Consider the following 20,356-nt stretch of genomic DNA (forward strand, 5'->3'; position numbering starts at 1 on the left):
ACAACAATGTAAGAGAGGGAGAGTGAGAAGAAAGAAAAGAAGAGATTATACGGAGTCCTTAGTGTGCAAGGGCAACTATGGGATTATTTTTGTTAATGACCTATGTACCTATTTCTGAAAGTTTTTGAATAATTGTTGCTACTAACAATAAAAATAAGCATTTAAGCGTAGCACTAGCACAAACAAAACTAATGACAGTGGGTATAGATTTTATAATCAACATCCATTTGCCGATTGACCAACAACAGGTCGGTAATAAATTAATAATTGAGGCGTCGCGTGAGGGTTTTTAAGTCAGTCGCAGGCGGTAATCGATACAGAGGTCCGGCCACGTCAGCAGTGGCGGCTCCTCCGCGCTTCACGCCACTCGCTGCCCACCGCGCCAGGTGTCACTCCTTGCTTGCGGGCTTACGGGCTTACGGTCGCAGGTAGCATTTAATAATATCCACTTACTTTCCAACCAACCTTGACGGGTGCGGTTCAAACTTTTAGTGTCAATTTGACTCTGGATTGAATTCATCCTATTTTTTCCGTTTGTGCGTGTAAGCAGCTATTTAATCCACCAGTGATCAGTGTAAACGGAGTATTTATTTTTGGTTTTCGGTTAAATTAAAATAACAGTGAATCAGCGAAAGTGAAAATTGGCCTTTACCTTTACATCCGAAGGAGTGCGTATGTATGACCCAATATACTTCGGTACCGGTTGAAGCAAAGGTCTGGGATAGCGGAATTTGGGAATCGGTCCCAGTGGGCTGCAGCTGAGTCACGCTCCCGGTCGATGGTCCCGTGTGCGTGAGAGCAGCCGGGGCAGGCTTGATGGAGGTGGGCGAGCCTCGGCTGCTGCAGACGGTGCGCGCGCTGCGCGGCGAGGTGACGTGCGCGGACGCGTGCGGCGCGCGGCTGGCGGCGGGCGGCGGCGACCGCACGCTGCGGCTGTGGCGCTGGGCGGGCGGCGGCGGCTGGGCCGAGGACGCCGTCGTGCGAAACGCACACCGGTGAGTATGCATCGTTATTTAATAGGACACTGTCTGCACTGCAGTGAACAATTAAAGAGATCTATATTATAAGGATCAACAGTTATTTGTAAATATTTTGATAATGTTACCTCATTTGACAATATTAGTTAGATTTACATCTGCTGTCTGCAATCTGAACAATATGTTTTAGTCGTGCTGGTAAATTCGTAGCCGAGTGGTTAGCAACAGTATGGGCGTGAAAGAAAACCGATTTCCGATATTTGACCATTTAGTATCGAGGGAGCTAGTCAAATATGTATGTCGGGCACAGGTCGATGTGTTTGATCGCGTGATGTTGTAACTGTTTACCCGGGTCGTCCTTCACTTTAGGAACCAAAAATACAAATGAGTATGGTTAACATAATTATTGTGTTGTGACAGTCATCATGATATCAACGCTACGATAGTGGCTACTTCAAAAATTAACTATTAAAGTACTCGTATAGAACGTACTAACTTAGAATTAGGTAGGTATTTATGGTCGTATTGACGCCGTAGCGACGGAGTATAGTGATGATGACGTTGTAAGGTACGGCGTGACGGGCGCGCGCTGGTCGCCGGGCGGCGCGCTGCTGGCGTCGAGCGGCGTGGACGGCGCGCTGCGCGTGTGGGGCGGGCGCGCGCTCGAGCCGCGCCGCACGCTCGCCGCGCCGCGCGCCGCCGCCGCCCGCGCGCTCTGCTGGGTGGGCGGCACGAGGCTGCTCGCAGGTACCCACACATTTTCATAATATTTCATTCGTTTCAGCCAAATGACGTCCACTGCTGGACAAAGGCCTCCCCCGAAGATTGAATTAATTTAAACAGGTTTTAACGCGATACGCGGATAGGTAACATTGAAATATTACCTGCTTGACGTTTCGACCGAGTTGCACCGGCCGTGGTCACAGGCTGACTGGAATCCCCCGAAAATTACCATAACGACTGGTCCTGCGCTGCCCGCGTCCAGGTTCTTCCCGCGACCTTCACCAGATCGTCAGTAGGAGGCCTGCCCGCGCTACGTCTTCCGGCCCCTGGTTGCCACTCGAGAACTTTTCTGCCCCACTAGTATCTACGAGCTATGTGCCCCGTACACTGCCACTTGATTTTAACAATTCTGCGAGCTATGTCGGTCACTTTAATTCTCGTGCGTAAAAGTATTTATAAAGACATAATTGATAATATTATCTAAACTTATGAAAGTTTTGTTATATAGGAGAAATTCTTCAAGTTATCCGATTTATTAATAATACTAGCGGTCCGCCCCGGCTTCGCCCGCGGTTTTTATTACCATAGGTCACGACGACGGAGTGCTGTGCGTGTGGCACGTGGCGCGCGCGTGCGTGCTGGCGCGGCTGGCGGCGCACGAGGGCGCGCTGCACGCCGTGGCCGCGCCCGCCGGCGGCGCGCTGCTGCTCACCGCCTGCACCGAGGGCGTGCTCAAGGTCTTCGACTTGGTAGGTGGGTATTTACGTTCCGTATCCTATTTCTCTTGCAAAAGCTGCCCGAAAATTTGCATTCGAAGTACCTACCGTACATAGTCGGTGTCATGCATGTATCATGTAAACGAGGAAGCCTTCTCTATGGTTTTGCAGATTTATGTAGAGGCGGTAACGAGGAAACCAATCCGACTCCACTCACGTGGATCGACGGAGCGCATGACCTAGGTGCGATGTGTGCCGATGCTAACGAAAGCGGGCGCGCCGCCGCGACCGGCGGCCACGACGCCAAGATCCAGTTGTGGCGCGCGACGCGAGACGGGGGTCGCTGGGCGCTGGGCGCGGCGGGCGCGCTGGAGGGGCACGCGGCCACCGTCACGAGCCTGCGCTGGGCGGGCGGCGCCGACGACGACGCGCTGCTGGCCTCGGCGTCGCTCGACCGCACGGCGCGCCTCTGGCAGGCGGCTTCGGGCACGTGTGTTCATATCGTCCAGGCGCATCCTCGATACCTCACGTGTGTGGCTCTCGCTTACGACTTGCAATACATGATCACCGGTGAGAGTTCATACTATAAAATGACCGATTCACTGTGGTCCTTCGTAGAATTTTAAATATAAAATAAAATTTTTGCAGGTTCCAACGACAAATCACTTCGAATGTGGTCGCTCGGGTCTCTGACTATCGATGATGAGCTGGAACCGGCGTGTGCTGCACTCGCACACTTTGGTCTAGGAGATCTGGAGGTTTGATCTAATTCCCCGATCGCTTTTTATCTCATTATAGTATTTTAAACCTCAATTCTGTGTTCATTTGTAACGTAAACAAAATCAAATTCTAAAGAAATACAATCACATAACGCACCTGATTCCAGGGTATAGGGCCAGTAGACGACGACGAGCTGGACGACGGCGGCGCGGAGGGCGGCGAGGGCGAGGCGGACGAGAACGGCTCGCGGCGCGTGTGGCACGAGCGCGCGCACTCCGGCCCGATCAATTGTATTTCAGTGCACGGGGATCTGTTCTCAACCGCTTCGAGGTGTGTTCTCTCCTAATACAGGAGCCCTTCTTCTTCTTTCCTTCTTTTCGTGTCGTCAACACACCTAAAGTCTGTTCGCCGAGAGTTGATAAAAAAAATTAAATATCAGAGGTTCTAAACTCATTATAAATTGCGGCCCGCTAATTATTTTTGTCGATATAATGAAAAAGTTGGTAGATTATTTGGTCTGGCCTTTTTTTTTTGGCCTGGATTCTCGGCTCGGTTACAATTTAATTTTGGACTAGGTACCATTTATAAGAATGTTCTAAAAATACCAATTATCTATGTTCGAGATTTAATTGGATTTAATAAAAACAATGTTGACCGGCAAAAATACTCCATATTTATTTACTACCACAGACAAGATAGACTTTTTTTTTTTAATCAGATATTATTGGCATTGAGTTTATAGTGAATTAGTAAATTAAACATTCAGCCCCCCAAAGGGCGACAGACCTTTAAATCAATAAACAAAGAAACAATATACATTGTGTAGTGAATAAATCTAACAAATTTCTAGGGTTCTGGAGACCTCACAGGCAATAAACAAACTTTATGAATAGGCCTTTTAATTATTGAATTTTTACATTTTATGCTAACTACTCGTGTCAAACCATCTGAACCCGGGTGAGTCTCCAAGACCCTGCCAATCAACCACTTTGCAGGTGGCAACCTGTCATCTTTTATCAGCACAATATCATCAACTGTTAAATTCTCCTGAACACTAGTCCATTTGTATCTGTTTTGTAAAGTTACTATATACTCTTGGCTCCACCGTTTCCAGAAATATTGCAATTTTTGTTGCAAGTATTTCCAACGCTGCAAATAAGGTACTTTAACATCCGATAAATCGTCGTCCGGTGTTGATATAGGTGTTTCCCCAATCAAAAAATGGCCAGGGGTGAGTGCCATGTCATATTCGTTATTTAAAGCAGTTAATGGACGAGAGTTCAAACAACACTCCACCTGGCACAACAAGGTATAGTATTCCTCATAAGTTAATTTGGTATCACTTAAAACTCTAGACAAGTGCTTTTTAACAGATTTAATATTAGCCTCCCATAGTCCACCCATATGGGGTGCACCAGCAGGATTAAATTGCCAATCAGTACCATTCTGAGCTAAACTTTCAGCAATTTCAGGTGGCAAGTTTTTTAAGAAATTTGTATGCAACTCTTTAAGACATTTACTAGCACCAATAAAATTTGTACCACAATCACTAATTAGTTTTTGACAATGACCTCTACGGGCTGAAAAACGCCTGAAAGCCGCCAAAAATGCCTCGGTGCTCAGACTGGTGACCAATTCTAGGTGTATAGCTTTAACAGCTGTGCAAATAAACAAAACAATATATGCCTTTTGTGTTCTATTTGACCCACGGCCACTAAATAACTTAAGTGTAATAGGTCCAGCCAGATCCACACCACTTATACTGAAAGGCCTCTGAGGTGTAACTCTATGTTTGGGCAAATCTCCCATTAATTGTGAATGTGTTCTACCAGAATGTCTACAACATGAAATGCACTCTCTAATTATTAGCTTTACAAGATATTTAGCACCAATGATATGATATTTAGAATTAATGAAATTTAACATCAACTGTGGGCCCCCGTGTAATGTTTTGTGGTGTGCATCCCGGACAATTAAATATGAAAGTTTACAATTCTTTGTTAAAATAATAGGATGCTTTTTATCAAAATTAAAATCTGTATTACTGATTCTACCTTTAACTCTTAACAAGTCTTGTTCATCCAAAAATGGACACAACTTTCTTAACCCTTTAAAAATTTTACATTCATTTTGTTTTTTATTTTTTATAATATCAATTTCTTTATTTAAATTTTGTGCTTGTGATATTTTTATTAACGTTAACAATGAATTTTTTAACTCTAATGTTGTTAAGTACTTTGGGAAATCTGACATTAATTTGGTGTTTACTTTGTGTTTAAGACAATTATAAAATCTGAAAACAATAGCAATGACTCTGACAAGTTTAGTTAAACTAGAAAATTTGTCAAAAATATGAGTGTCTTATACATTACCACTTGTATCACACTTATCACTGATTTGGCTCACTATATTGACTTTCACTGACACTTTTTCTTCTAGATTTGTAGGTTCCACGCAGCTCGCCGACTCCAAAGGCAGCACACTATCAGCACGCAGCCAGGATGGCCCATGCCACCAGAGATGATGTTCAGGTAAGTCAACAGGTGCGATACCACGGGAAGCTACATCGGCAGGGTTGTCTATTGAGGGCACATGAAACCATCTGTCCTTGTCAATCAGGTTTATAATTTCGGTAGCTCTATTGGCAACGAAGGTAGTCCAACAACTTGGTGACTTTTGCAGCCAGGCCAAGACAATTTTGGCGTCTGTCCACGCATAAGTGTTTTGAAGTGGAATGCTTAAAGCAAGTCGAATCCTATGGAGCAGCTTCGCCAACAACACCGCTCCGCACAACTCCAATCTCGGCAGGGACACCTGTTTGACCGGTGCTACGCGTGTTTTTGCTTCAATCATTGTCACCGTGATGCCAGTCGATGTGATCACCCGGCAGTAAACTACTGCTGCATAGGCTATGGTAGATGCATCCGAGAATCCGTGCAACTCTACCTTCACGTTGCTGTCAGTAAACCCAATCCACCTGTCTAGTTCAATTGTAGGCATGTTGATCAGCTGATTGCGGAAAGTCAACCATTCTTGATGTAGTAAAGGAGGTAAGTAATCATCCCATTGTAATTTATGTGTTATAATTATTTTGTGTAGTAGTAATTAATTAATACACCACATTAATTGAAAGTACGTTTTATTACGTATCACAATCTATTACAATGCATAGACACTGGGAGGCTGTCATCGACAACAAACTGTCACAGACAATAATGCATACTATAAAGGTAGCAGTGCACTTAGTAACATAACTATATAGCACTCTTCCCCACTTACCGGAGAAAAAAAATAATAATAAGAGGAAACTCTAACAAAACAACGATAACTTCTTATTTAAAGAAAAAAAAATTTATAAGTTACAAGTCTTGACTACAATGTAGAAGTTGGTTGGCATGTCGTTTCCAGTGCAAGCCATCTACCTCTACCACATATGTTACCCCTGGAACTATAATTTCAAGAACTTTTCCTAATGACCAATTTTTTTTAGATTTTCTCATGTCTCTCACCATTACTTTTTCACCCACTGCAAATGTTTTGTAATTATCTTTACTACTTATCGTTAATTTCACTTGTTCCAAATCAATTTTTGCACTTGCAGTACTTGGTCTTAGCAATGAGAAACGACATCTCAACTCCCTCCCTAACATTAATTTTGCTGGACTATGGCCTGTAGTTTTGTGGGTTGTACATCGATAGTCAAAGAGGAACAAATTACACGCGTATTCTAGTTTTCTACCACTCTCTACAATTTTCGTAACATGCGACTTAAATGATTCTACAAATCGTTCTGCCAACCCATTGGTTGAAGGATAATACGGTGGGGTAAAAGTTTGTCTGATGCCTGTGATTTTACAGAAAGATTTAAATTCTTCGCTAGTCCATGTAGGCCCATTATCGGTCACCAAATGTAATGGATACCCGTACCGTATAAAAATGGTTTTAAATACTTCAATTGTCTTTTGAGCTGTAATATTACTCATAATGAAAGCCTCTGGCCACTTTGAATAAGCATCTACTATTACTAGAAACATCTTTGAATACAGTGGGCCCAGAAAATCTGCATGTAATCTATGCCAAACCGCTGGTGGTTGTGGCCACACAGTTAGTTTGTTTTTGACTGGATTTTTATGATTTTGCAAACAGTTAATACAATTACTTGTAATCATTTCTATTTCTTTATCCATTTCTGGCCACCAAAAATACGATCTTGAAATTTCTTTCATGCGATTTATTCCCAAGTGACTAGCATGTAACTCATCCATTACATTTTTCTTAATATTCTTAGGTATTATAACCCTGTACCCCCAAAGTAAACATTCTTTTTCTAGGCTGATTTCATTTTTTCTTCTAAAATATGGTTCATAATCATCACCTAAACAATTTTTTTCAGGCCAACCATCCCTACAAAATCTTAAAATATCACACAAAATTTTATCAGCTTTTGTTGCAGTTTGAACGGTTTTCCAATTTAATATGTTTAAATTAGATGCATTTACATAATTAATTGTGTTACTTTCAAAACTTTTATCAACAATGTCATTATTTTTATAACAATTTTCTTGACCCGTTGTGGCCACTCGTGATAAATAATCTGCTGGGTTATTTTTGGATTTTATGTGTTTGATTTCATAATCAAACCCGCTTAGGAAAATTGACCAATATTGTAGTCGCCTCGCTGCCATTTTTGGTATGCCATGTTTTGGTCCTAAAATTTTTGTTAAAGCTTCATTGTCAGTTTCTAAAATAAACTTATGTCCAAACAGAAATTCATAAAATTTGTTTACACCAAAAATTATTGCGTATGCCTCTTTTTCTAATATTGGGTATTTCATTTGAGTGCCATTTAATTTTTTACTCGCAAATGCCACTGGTTTCGTGACATTATTACTATCTTTTACCGAAAGTACAGCAGCCACCCCACTGTCTGCCGAATCACAAGTTAAAATAATTGTTGAATTTTTATCAAAATGTGATAATGAAGTTGTATTGGCAAGAGCTTTTTTTATTTCATGGAATGACTGATCCCATCCTCGTCGCCAAATGTTATAATTATTTTGTGTAGTAGTAATTAATTAATACACCACATTAATTGAAAGTACGTTTTATTACGTATCACAATCTATTACAATGCATAGACACTGGGAGGCTGTCATCGACAACAAACTGTCACAGACAATAATGCATACTATAAAGGTAGCAGTGCACTTAGTAACATAACTATATAGCACTGTATCCATAGTTTTTGAAGAATTCCCTTAGCCACAATGACTACAGGTGCAAGCCATCCAGCAGGATCGTATATCTTTGCAATATCACCTAACACTGTTCTCTTAGTGATCTCTGTGGTTGCTGGAGGAAGCTCTATTTTCAATTCAAATTTATCTGTGTTGCCATTCCAGTTAATTCCCAATATTTTACGGTTTGTCTGCTCTGTGTCTTCTATTGCTGTGCTGTTTGACGCCCATTTGTGTAATGTAAATCCGCCTTTTTGTAATAATTCTATAAGTTTGTGTTTCAGATCCTTAACCATTTCAACGGTGTATGCTCCAGTGAGAAGATCATCGATATAGAAGTCCATCAGTACAGTGTCAATAATATGATCTTCAAAATTTCCTCTCTCATCTTCAGCCAGTTGTCTCAACGTTTTAATAGCTAGGTACGGTGCACATGAAGTACCGTATGTCACAGTTGTAAGACGAAATTGTTGTAATTCTTGTTCAGGACTTGCTCTCCACAATATTCTCAAGTAGTCTCTGTCTCTTTCATCCAGATGAATTCTTCTATACATTTGTCGAATATCACCAATTAGTACAACTTGGTGTCTTCTCCATCTTAAAGTCACATCTCTTATTTCATTCTGTAAGGGTGGTCCTATCAACAGATTGTCATTCAAGGATTTGCCGTTGGTGGTTTTTGCAGAACTGTCAAAAACAACTCTAAGTTTTGTAGTTAGATGTTGGTCATTAATCACAGCTTGATGAGGTATGTAGCATGTTTTGTTTTCAGTATTCTCAGTAGAAACAGGCTCCATGTGATTTTGTTGTATGTAATCATTCATAAACTCAGTGTATCTCTCGTGTAAATCTTGGTTTCTCTTGAATTTATTTTCCAATAAATGAAATCTTTTCTCAGCAATCGCGAGTGACTCTCCTATGTCTGGAGGGTTGGTTTTGAAAGGCATGCGAACTTGATACGATCCATCTTCTAATCTCACGTGTGTTTTGTCATAATGTGATTCACATTGAATTTCAGCTTTTGTCATAATTCTCTTTTCAGACGTCTCTTCTAGCTCCCAGAAACGTTGTAGCATTGTGTCAACTTCTAATTTGACATGATGTGTGTGTACTCTTCTCAATAAGTTGTTGGCTGTGTTCATGTGACATCCCGATATTAACCAACCCAATGATGTTTCTTGAGCGACGAGTGTGTTGTTGTTGTTCCTTAGAGTCTTGACTCCTTCTCTTATTATCTCGGCGAACACATCAGCTCCTAGTATGATGTCTATCTTTCCAGGTCTCTGGAATGTTGGGTCTGCTAAATCTAACTCTTTAAGTTGAGGCCAATCAACTGAATGTGGGTACTGGGGTATGTATGAGGTGAGTGTTTTTAAAACATAAGCTCTTACTGGTAGTTGCTTGTTGCCTCTAGAAAGTATGTTAAAATCAACTGTTGCCTTTGTGATGGAAGTGGCTGACCCAACTCCTGTCACTGTACCTTCTATTGGTGTTCTCTTTAAGCCCAAAAATTGGCGTGCTGACTCTGTGATTAAACTCGCTTGTGACCCCTGATCAATAAGTGCTCTTAGGGTGTGATAACTGCCATCTCTTTGTGATTGTGTTTGTATTAATGCAGTTGTTAATATGACTGTATTTTTGGTATTAATGCCGTTGTTAATATGACTTGACTTGAGTTGTGCGTTGTGTGTTGACACTGATTCAGGTTCTTGTGGATTGACAGTGTTTGTTACAAACCCGTGAAGAAGTGAGTGATGTCTTCGGCCACATTTTCGACAACTAGTGGACTGTAAACAAGTTTTGACATCATGGCCTTTTCTAAGACAGTTAAAACACATTTGGTTTGTTTGAACAAACTGTTTTCTTTGGCTAAGATCTAATTTACAAAATTCTTTACAATTGTAAATGTAATGGTTTTCTTCTTTACAATATCCACAAACCATTTTATATTGTGACTTCATTTCAGTGGCAAAACTCTTTGTGGGAGGTACAACTCTTGGATGTGCATGATCTTTTGACTTTACAGCTTCAAGTGTGCGAAATCTGAATTCTAGAAATTGTGACAAGTCATTCCAAACATTCTGTGCGACTCAATATCAAGTTTCTGTATGATAGTGTATACAACAATGTCATCCCAACTCTCAGTAGGTAATCCTATGCTCTTTAAAACAGCCAAACACTCAGTTGTTACATCCAAAATTTCACGAATGTTTTTTGCAGATTCAGTTTGAATGCGTTTCAGGTTAAACAATTTTCCAATATAAGTGTTTACTATACTTCTCTTGTTGTTATAACGATTGTTGAGCATTTCCCACATGATCTCATAGTTGACTTCTGAAACTGCTATCTGTTTAACTAAGTTCTCCGCCTCTCCTCTCAGACTTGATTTCAAATATTGACACTTGTTGACATTGCTAAGAGAGGTATTGTCGTGAACCAATGATTTGAACACATCTCGAAAAGACAGCCAATCTCTATAGTCACCAGAAAATGTACTCAACTGTATTGGTGGAAGTTTCATGTTTGGACAAAGTGATTGTTCTGTTGTGGAATTATTTGCTGCGACACTAGATGGTTGTGTACATTCAAATGAGTTTAGTTTTTCCTTCATACGCGTTTTTAGATCGAGATAATTATCAAAACACTGCTCATAGATGTCTTTAGTGAAATATTCCGACTTTTGTTGGTACTCAGGTGCCGCCGACAACAACGTGTTATGTTGTTGCTCGAATTTGTCCCAATATTTGTCGGCCATCTCCATCCGTGCCTCAACAAACCCTTTAGTTAGCCGTTCTTTTCCCGTTTTCTTGTAGTTTAGGAGTAGCTTCGATATGTTGTCGTAAACGCTTACCTGTGACTTTACCAATTTATCAAATTCCATGGCGGTCGGTATAACTCACTGTTGTTGTAGAATTCGCACAAAATTTTCACTGATTTTACTGTACTTGTTACTTTGCACTATTAATGTATTTGGTTGTATATAAATCCAGCTCGTTTGGACCAAAATGTTCGAGATTTAATTGGATTTAATAAAAACAATGTTGACCGGCAAAAATACTCCATATTTATTTACTACCACAGACAAGATAGACTTTTTTTTTTTTAATCAGATATTATTGGCATTGAGTTTATAGTGAATTAGTAAATTAAACAATCTACCAAAATCTACTAAACGATTTCGCACTACTAAATCATCGTTCTCTTTGCCTCAAATCTACCAAAAAAGTAGAAATCTACTAAAAGTGGTCACGCTGTGGCCGCCGCCGCCCGCCGGCCGGGGCGCTTGACGACAGCTGCGTGGCTCGTACCATGGTACTCAGTGCGCGTTGTGACAAACGACGCCCGCCACCATACAGAATGCGATAACTAAGCGACAGTCGCTATTTATTGCAAGACATTTCATAATATTTATCAACTCTCGGCGAACAGACTTTATACAGTGTCGGTCGGCCTAAAACTCCGCTACAAGAGTGGCGATGTCAGTAGCGTTAATTAAATCTTCCTCGGACGACACTGAGTCAATAGTCATATTGATAAGCTTTGTTGCTCAGCGACGGGCAGGTGCGCGTGTACCGCTGGGCCGGCGCGGCGGGCGCGGAGGGCGCGGCGGCGCCGCTGCAAGCGCTGGCTGCGCACGAGTACCCGGCGCTGACGTGCGCGCTGGGCGCGGGCGGCGCGCTGCTGCTCTCCGCCGGCCTGGACGGCTGCGCGCTGCTGTGGGACGTCCAGGTATCCGTGACTTATTATTCACTGAAGTTTAATAATCTCTACTTATAATAAATCTGTAGAGAGGTCAATTCTGTACATGAAATATATTTTCAAAATAACTATCAGGGGGTGATTATTGATCGATACTGGTGCCAAAAATGCAATCAGTAAAATTTTTGTCTGTCTGTCTGTATGTCTGTCTGTCTGTATGTTCCTTATAGAAAGAAAAACTACTCGACGGATTTTAACGAAACTTGGTACAATTATTCTTCATACTCCTGGGCAAGTAACAGTATACTTAGGAATTCCCACGGGAACTTCCTTTTGGATATTAGCGGGAAAATCCTTTTGTATGAAAAATCTAAACCGTTTAAGTTAGATGCTTGAAATTTGGCATGTTGGTACCTTAGTAAACTTAAAACTTAGTTACAATGAACAGGATATTGCAAAATTCCAACGGGAACGGGAATTAGCGGGAAAAAAAATTTGTATGAAAAAATCTTAACCGCGTAAGATAGATGAAGGGGGTAAAACGGGATCCACGCGTACGAAGTCGCGGGCGGCCGCTAGTAGATATTAAATCTTGATTATGTAATGCATTACTCTTCTTTCTAGATGGGCATAGTCCTGCGGTCGCTGATGGTGCCGAGCGGTAACGGTGCCGGCGGCGACTCCGGCGGCGGCGGGGTGCGTGGCGCCAGAATTTCCCCCCACCGCCCGCCACTTCTTCTACTAGCAACTGACGATGGACTTGCCCCTATATGGAACCTCGCTGACCCAGATCCCCACCCATTACAGTACGTTTTTCTTTTGAATACTGAGAACAATGACCTTATCTTATTTGTATTTTTACTTACTAAACAAGTACAAAATAAGTTTTAATAATGCGACCTTAAAATTTATTTTCCAGCATATACGGAGGTCACGCGGAGGCTGCCACGTGCTGTGCGTGGTCGAGTGACGGTCGAATCTTGGCGACGGGCGCCACCAGCGGGGAGCTCGTCATCCACGCCGCGCCGCCGACGCCTTGTACTTTGCATCAGGAGCCGCAGGCACACGATCTCGGCAAGAATCATAAGCCAGGCCGCGGGGTCACATCGCCGTACTACGTTCGATCGTCCTCATTAACGCGCTCGTATCTCCAGCAGGCGTCCAGAGCTGCGACTTCGCGGCGAACGGCAGCGTGCCCGGCATGCCGGACGGGGAGGGATCGTATTTGTTGGCCACCGCCGGCGCCGATTCGCTCGTGAGGCTGTGGCTGATCGAGATCGACGAGGTGAAACATCGATTTTGACTTTCGTGGCCGGGCCCGAGAGAGCGGCACCCTATAACAAATGATAATTCCAGGAGGCGGCAACTGCGCAGATGCGCATGGTCCGCGAGGTGCACGCGCACGGCGGCGGCGCGTCGTGCGTGCGCTGGGGCGGCGCGGGGCTGCTGGCGTCGGCCGGCGGCGACCGCTGGGCGCGCGTGTGGCGCGGGCGGCGCGGCGAGGGCGAGGGGGGCGGGGGTGAGGGCGCGGGGCTCGTGCAACTGCGCGCGGTGGCCGCGGTGCCGGCGGGGGGCGCGGGCGGCGCGCCCGCTGTGGCCTTGCTAGATGACGCTGGTAAATTACCACGATGAATAATAATTCTCGTACTTTCTTGTCCGAGCGATGCCGCATGAACAGATCACAGAACCTTTGTCTGTGATATAAAGGGTAGAAATATAACGGTCGACAGACGGCGGTTTCCTGGTGGCGGTGGGCACGCTGAGCGGCGAGCTGGCGCTGTGGCGGCTGCCGGCGGAGGGCGCGGGCGCGCTGGACGACGACGCCGACGCGCCGCGCTTCTGGGACGAGGCGGGCGTGGTGCGCTGGCTGCGCGAGTACGTCACGCGAGCGCCGGGTACGCCTCCCTGATGCACGCCGGCCGCGCTCGCTGGAACCGCACTGACCGCTCGCTCTTCGCATCTCCCGCGATTCGGCCAGTTATAACCGCAAGGTTGGCATGGCCATGGGTGGTGGTGGGTTGACCGCTCGCTCTGCGCAGGCATGGGGCTGGTGTCGGCGGAGCTGGCGGTGGAGACGGAGGAGGCGGCGCGCGCGGCGGCGCTGTCGGGCGCGCGGCTGCTGGACGACGCCGTGCCCGACCTGCTGGCCGCCGTCTTCGGCTGTAGTGAGCATGAACATGACTCTTCACGAGTCACGTTTCTAATTTCGAACATAACCACAAAATATTTCAAGTCGAAGTTATTGTATTTTTCTTTCACCTATTTTATTAATATTTTATATGATTTACCACATTTTTGTTGTCTCGACCTTTCTGAAACTTCTAACAAATAGGTAGGTACAGGAACAATTTATAAACTCACCTTGTTAAATGTTTCCAAGGACAAGCACGTCCGTACTTTCTATAATGACTACCGTGTTCTTTTAGCATTATCAGTAGCGCAATGTACAACATAATTGGTATTGAACGCGACTTTTGTGTTCTTCACACCCCTTGAACATTGCCTTTGTTTTCTATTATGTATTTTGTATAAAGTTAAAATGCTATTCACCTGTTTTACTTTCGGACATCAGTTATCGAGGAAAACTAAAATATTAAATTGTACAGGCGAGGACGAGGAGGTGGCAGTGGAAGAGAAGTCCGAGGAAGCCCAGGGCCGAGCGGCGCTGCGGGCGCGCCTGCGCGACGAGCTCGAGTGGCTGCGGCGCGCGCCCCCGCCGCCCGCGCTGGTCAGTAGCGAGCGAGGACACGATGAAACAACTACGAGAAATAGAAGGGCCTTTGTTTTCGTCAGGAAATGCATGAATTTGCATACCCTCTGGCCCGGGGAACCAGTCAGTTATGTGAGGCTCCAGGCCAGATGGGCAGGGCCTACTCACTAAAACCAGACGGTGTCCTCCCAAAGTCTTTGGGACGGAACTGCGAGTTATTGTCCGAGCTAGACGGCCTAGACATTCTTTCGCGGCTCCGCCTCAGACTGTGGCTCGTTGTTTGAACAAGCGATTAGCGACGACTGGCTTCAGGGGAGTAGTACCTCCCCTGTTCTTTGCTAACGGTGCGCGAGAAGTAGAAGGGTCTACAGCCACAGCGCTTAACTGAGTTGGTTCATGCTGTGGTAGAACTGCAGGAGGGGTGACATGTGACGTAACAAAACTCACCTTCCCGCATCACTACTGTAGGAACCTACTTTGTTAAGCACTGTTACCTGCTTGTGCTTAGAATACGAAAAGGAAGTTATAAAACAAAAATGTGTCAGGATATTTTGTCCAACGTCCTCATCATCATCATAATCAAAAATCAAAATCAAAATCAAAATCAAAAATATTTATTCAGTTTAGACCACAAGTGGCACTTATGAACGTCAATAGTCATCATCATCATCATCATTTCAGCCATAGGACTTCCACTGCTGAACATAGGCCTCCACAATGTTTCCATATCGCACGGTTGGTGCGAAGCCGTGCCAGCTGAAGTGGCAGTGGGCAGGGCACATAGTACGCAGAACTGACGGCCGATGGGGCAGCAAGGTTCTGGAATGGAGGCCGCGTACCGGAAAACGCAGCGTGGGACGTCCACCCACAAGGTGGACCGACCTGATAAAGGTAGCAGGAAGGCGCTGGATGCAGGCCGCTACCAACCGTGCGATGTGGAAGTCATTGGGGGAGGCCTACGTTCAGCAGTGGACGTCCTATGGCTGAAATGATGATGAGTATTTTGCAAGGATACGGAGTGAGGTATGGTTGGGTGCGCAGGCGCGGGCGGCGCCGCACGCGCTGCTGTGCCCGCTGTCGCACCGCCTGCTGCGCGAGCCGGCGCGCGCGGCGGACGGGTTCTCGTACGAGCGGCGCGCGCTGCGCGAGTGGCTGGTGGCGGGCGGGTCGTCGCCGCTGTCGGGCCGGCGCCTGCGCAACGCGCGCCTGCACCCCAACTACGCGCTGCGCGACGCGCTGCGGGCCTTCCTGCGCGACCAAGCCGGGGACGAGTAGCCTCCTCTCGGAAATATTATACAGGGTGGAATTTTGTAATGCCACCTGGAGGGAAAGTACTCTTAATACTTTAGATAGAAAATTTTACTGAAAGAAAACATTCCTTTATTTTTGAAAAGAAAGAGAACTGCATTCAAAAATTCACTACCATACGATTTTCTGTAACATAATTAAAATAATTTAAGATTTCATGGTTATCCTTTCATTTGATTTATCAAGATTGTTAGGGAGATTTTCATCCTTATACTTAACCCTAACGATCGATGTAATAAAAATACAGGGTGTCATTTTTAACAGGTTTTAGTTGGTTCGATTCCCGGGTGTGGCAAGCAAATTTTTGAAAATCTTTGAATGCAGTTCTATTTCTTTTCAAAAATAAAGGAATGTTTTCTTTGAGAAAAAAATTCTATCTACAATATTAAGAGTAGGTACTTTCCCTCCAGGTGGCATTACAAAATTCCACCCTGTATTCGATGTTACAAAATTAGAGTCTGCTCGTTAAGACTGATCGTGTAATTCTTGAGAAGTGTGCAAACTTTTATCTTCTTAATTTTTAAAAGCATAATATTTAATTACAAGATTTTATTAAAATTTGATATTAATAAATTAAAATCGAATGCACGAATGTGAGGTTATTATATTTATGAGTTAAATTTTGCAATGATATTGTTATAATATTCTATATTTTAATCTGCAATTTTCATGTTTGATATAAATGTTCAATTTGAGAGTTTGACTCGTTTCTTGAAAATAAAAGTTTCCAATAAATCATTTTGTTTGTTATCTTATGGGAAAGGGTGAAAGTAAATAAAAAAAAAATGACAGAAATCAAATTGGAAGAAATGATACCAGAAGCAATGTTTCAACGATTTCATCTTTATTTGTATTACTTACATTATTATTTACAAGTGAGGCAGTAACAGTGTCAACGAACCAAACTTACTTAACTCGGAACCACTGTTTGACAAGTAATTGATTTAGACTAACATAACAGACGCCGGCGCCCTGCGACGCGCCACAAGGGAGGCCCAACAGCAACAAACTTAAGGAAAACATAAAATATTGCTTACACCTATAGGAATAAGGTTGTTATTTAATTTTGTTACCGGCTGTACAATTAAGAGATGTTTTGAGCCCTTGTGAACGAAGGCGCAGAGAGCCGGAGTGTACCGTCACTCTGAAACATTGTGTCTGTTTCTTTGGCAATCTGATTTCAAGAGTTTAAAAGGCACCATGTCCCTTCTAACTATATGAAACCGCCACTTCTACCATCACCACCACCTCTACCGTCACCACCACCACCGTATTTGTTTACTATTGTTACCCAAGGTTCGAACGTAACGACGAGTACGGTAGGTATTTTAAATTCCGAGTGACGAGCACAATAAATCTATAAAAATTTACCTATAAACGCCATTCACTTAATCTAGCTAGATAAATCGTAAAAATCGTGAATTTCAGCAGTATCAATAAAACTATTCAGTTGAACGTAAACGACGTTTATAAAGTAAAGAAAACTTTAAAATATCGACCGCACGCTCGCCTCCGACGGATCCACCGAGAGGTATGTACAACAGCCGTCAAATGGATTTATAAAACAACGAGAGACTGGGCGCGGCGGCGAGCGCGCGGCGGGCCCGGGGCCGACAAAGTAACGCATAATCACGACGCTACACAATTCCTGCGACGTTTGTACTGTGTAACGCGTCCCAGGAGGCGCCCGCGGACGCTCGGCTCGAGCGATTCGATGTCTCTATAGAGTAGTCGAGGGCCCGCCGCCGCGGCCGCAGCCTGCGGGCCGGGGCCGCGGGCCGGGATATAATTATATTATCGATCGTATCAGTAATTAATTTAATATAAGTAATATGTACAACTTTACAAATGCGAGCGAGACGCGGGCGACGGGCGGCCGCGCCCTCTATGTACATAGTTTGTTTCCCATAATAATATAAACTTTAGTACCGATACAAATAACCTCGCAACTCGTCGATTCTCATATCGTTCATATCACATCGCATACGACATCGTCCTTACCTAATCAATATAGTATTTGAAATTTTTACAATACGTTTAAATTTAAGTCACTAGGCATCGCATGCGTAGTGCTGGACGTGCGGCTCGCAGCCGCGGCAGCCTCGCCGGCCGCGTCCGGCCCGCGGGCCCGGGGGCCGGGGCGGCCCTGGCCTGCAGTCCCAGGCGGTCCGGGCCCGCAGTCCCGGGGCCCGGGCCCGCGGCGGCGCTCGCGGAGCATCAACGCGCGGGGGGCGGCCCCGACCGCGCGCTCCGCTATTTGCGTTCCACAACCACGTCCTCATCGTGACACAGCACACTAAAAAGTATAAAAATAATAATAATACCTATTATGACTTTACAATAGACATGTTGACACCACCAATCAATTGACGTACTTTTTAAAATTGTCAAAACGAAACTCCCATACATTATGTATGGCACTACAAGCAAGTGACGTCACTATTTTGTCAACTCAATTAAACTACTTTTTTCAATTACAATGCGACCAAAAATCGTAATTTACAGGTAATTTAAAATTAATTAAGTAGACCAGAGTGGTGTCTTCTTAGAAAAGTTGTGATTTCGAATTATTGGAGAATGGTATCAAATTGTCCATTATTCTCACATCTCAAACTTTCCATGATGTTTGTGAATTTGTCGGAATATTATCGTTCGTTCCGGCCGAATGACATTTACTGGACAAAGGCCCTCCAACCGTCCACAACGACTAGTCCTGCGCTACCTACATCCAGGTGCTTCTCGCGACCTTCATCAGATCGTCTGTTCCCTTAGTGGATAAAAGTCCAAAAAGAAAATTTTTCTTTTATCAATAATAGAATTGTGTGAGAAAATCAGGCAACAGGAATGCTTTACTTCTATAGCTTTTCTGAGCCTTTTGCAACGAAGTGTTTTTGCCCAGGAGGAGGTACATTTCACCAACGTGGTTTTATCTACATTTTATGCGGTATGCATCAAATGTTACACATGCGTGGGTTTCCTCAGCTCGCCGCAAGCATACTCACAGGAACAAGAGAGCGAGCGCGCCGAGCGCCAGTAGCCTGAGCAGCGCGCGCGGCGCGGCGGCCAGCGCGGCCAGCGCCAGCGTGACGTCAGCGGGCGCGCGCGCCGCGCCGTTGCCGTGCTGCATGGCCGCCGGCTGCTCGCCTGCACAAGAGCGGAGGACGAAGAGTAAATAACTTGTAGGGAGTGAAGAAGTGTGGCGCGGTGGAGTGCTATCTGCCCTCGGCAGCCGCAATGAGGGCTATCGTTTTAGCGCTCACCAGTTAGCGCCACTGTAGAGTAAGGTCCTGTCACTTGCTAGTAGCGAAGACAGTGGCACCAACTAGTGAGCGCTAAAGTGGTAGGAGGACTATCGCATTTGCACTCATCAAGATGGCGCCACTGTAGAGTAAGGTCCTGTCAATCGCCAGGGGTGCCAACTGTTAAGTATAAAAACGATAGCCCTCATTCCTCGCACACCTCCCGCGATTCGGCCAGTATAATCGCAAGGTTGGTATGGCCATGGGTGGTGGTGGGTTGCTCGACTGCACCGGACATGAAGAGGGTAAAAACGATCCCATCAAAAACATTCTGTAAAAAACTAGCCAAGTCTCGATGGAGCTGCTTGTTTATCTCTAAAAAGTAATGAAATCTAGACAAAGTCGTGCCAAGTCTATGGTTCCTTACTGCGATTTCTTTATTATTATAGTTAATGTTGTGTGACTTGGCCGTTGAACAATCTTTATTAAGATAATCATACAATAAGTATTATTGAAATACGCAGCTTTATTAAGCCTACAATTGACTGGTTATTGAATCAACGTTTTCCAAGTGGCAATTTTCCATCGCCAATGGGTAGCGGTTCTGGCGACAGATTGGTGCAATGGTGTCATGGATTACCTGGTTTTGTACCCTTCAACGGCCAAGTCACACAACATTAACTATAATAATAAAGAAATCGCAGTAAGGAACCATAGACTTGGCACGACTTTGTCTAGATTTCATTACTTTTTAGAGATAAACAAGCAGCTCCATCGAGACTTGGCTAGTTTTTTACAGAATGTTTTTGATGGGATTTCACTTCTTTTTGTAGAAAGTTGCAATATTATTTAACGTCGTCGTTTTATCAACATTTTTTACGATATTAAACACAAATAAACTCAACGACCTTTAAAATGGACAACGAATCAGAATTGTTTTAATAATATAACCTTAGCGAACCTTACAATATAATAAACGAAATCAACGAAATGCAAATTACACAACATTCAACTTAGTCGACGGGGG

At 44.2% G+C, this 20,356-nt stretch overlaps 3 protein-coding genes across 3 annotated transcripts in view; 2 read left to right on the forward strand and 1 right to left on the reverse strand.

Annotated features, from left to right (window-relative positions):
- The first annotated feature begins 816 nt into the window (after positions 1-816).
- Positions 817-2,659, forward strand: LOC135079490 (probable cytosolic iron-sulfur protein assembly protein CIAO1 homolog). Its single transcript, XM_063974147.1, has 4 exons — positions 817-995; positions 1,546-1,724; positions 2,289-2,449; positions 2,588-2,659. The coding sequence occupies exons 1-4, from the start codon at positions 817-819 to the stop codon at positions 2,657-2,659; spliced, it is 591 nt and encodes a 196-aa protein (XP_063830217.1).
- Positions 2,660-13,273: 10,614 nt separating this feature from the next.
- LOC135079491 (WD repeat, SAM and U-box domain-containing protein 1-like) lies at positions 13,274-16,057 on the forward strand. The gene is made up of 6 exons (XM_063974148.1): positions 13,274-13,357; positions 13,429-13,687; positions 13,803-13,967; positions 14,112-14,237; positions 14,679-14,800; positions 15,824-16,057. Exons 1-6 carry the CDS (start codon positions 13,274-13,276, stop codon positions 16,055-16,057), a joined length of 990 nt encoding a protein of 329 aa, XP_063830218.1.
- A 3,031-nt stretch (positions 16,058-19,088) lies between these two features.
- The window catches only part of LOC135079492 (lachesin-like), a 173,523-nt gene continuing 172,255 nt past the window's right edge, over positions 19,089-20,356 (reverse strand). Inside the window, exon 9 of the mRNA XM_063974149.1 lies at positions 19,089-19,234. Within this exon, the coding sequence (XP_063830219.1) occupies positions 19,089-19,234 (146 nt within the window). The remainder of the gene's footprint in view (positions 19,235-20,356) is intronic.

This window comes from Ostrinia nubilalis, chromosome 16, assembly GCF_963855985.1.
Source record: "Ostrinia nubilalis chromosome 16, ilOstNubi1.1, whole genome shotgun sequence".
In the NCBI taxonomy this organism is placed as follows: domain Eukaryota; kingdom Metazoa; phylum Arthropoda; class Insecta; order Lepidoptera; family Crambidae; genus Ostrinia; species Ostrinia nubilalis.

Excerpts from the sequence above, each read along its gene's own strand:
- LOC135079490 (XM_063974147.1), top strand. The coding sequence starts at position 817 with ATGGAGGTGGGCGAGCCTCGGCTGCTGCAGACGGTGCGCGCGCTGCGC. Across the intron at positions 996-1,545 it reads GTCGTGCGAAACGCACACCG|GTACGGCGTGACGGGCGCGC; the intron begins GTGAGTATGCAT and ends TGACGTTGTAAG. Across the intron at positions 2,450-2,587 it reads TGCTCAAGGTCTTCGACTTG|ATTTATGTAGAGGCGGTAAC; the intron begins GTAGGTGGGTAT and ends ATGGTTTTGCAG.
- LOC135079491 (XM_063974148.1), top strand. The coding sequence starts at position 13,274 with ATGCCGGACGGGGAGGGATCGTATTTGTTGGCCACCGCCGGCGCCGAT. Across the intron at positions 13,968-14,111 it reads GTACGTCACGCGAGCGCCGG|GCATGGGGCTGGTGTCGGCG; the intron begins GTACGCCTCCCT and ends CGCTCTGCGCAG. Across the intron at positions 14,238-14,678 it reads GGCCGCCGTCTTCGGCTGTA|GCGAGGACGAGGAGGTGGCA; the intron begins GTGAGCATGAAC and ends TAAATTGTACAG.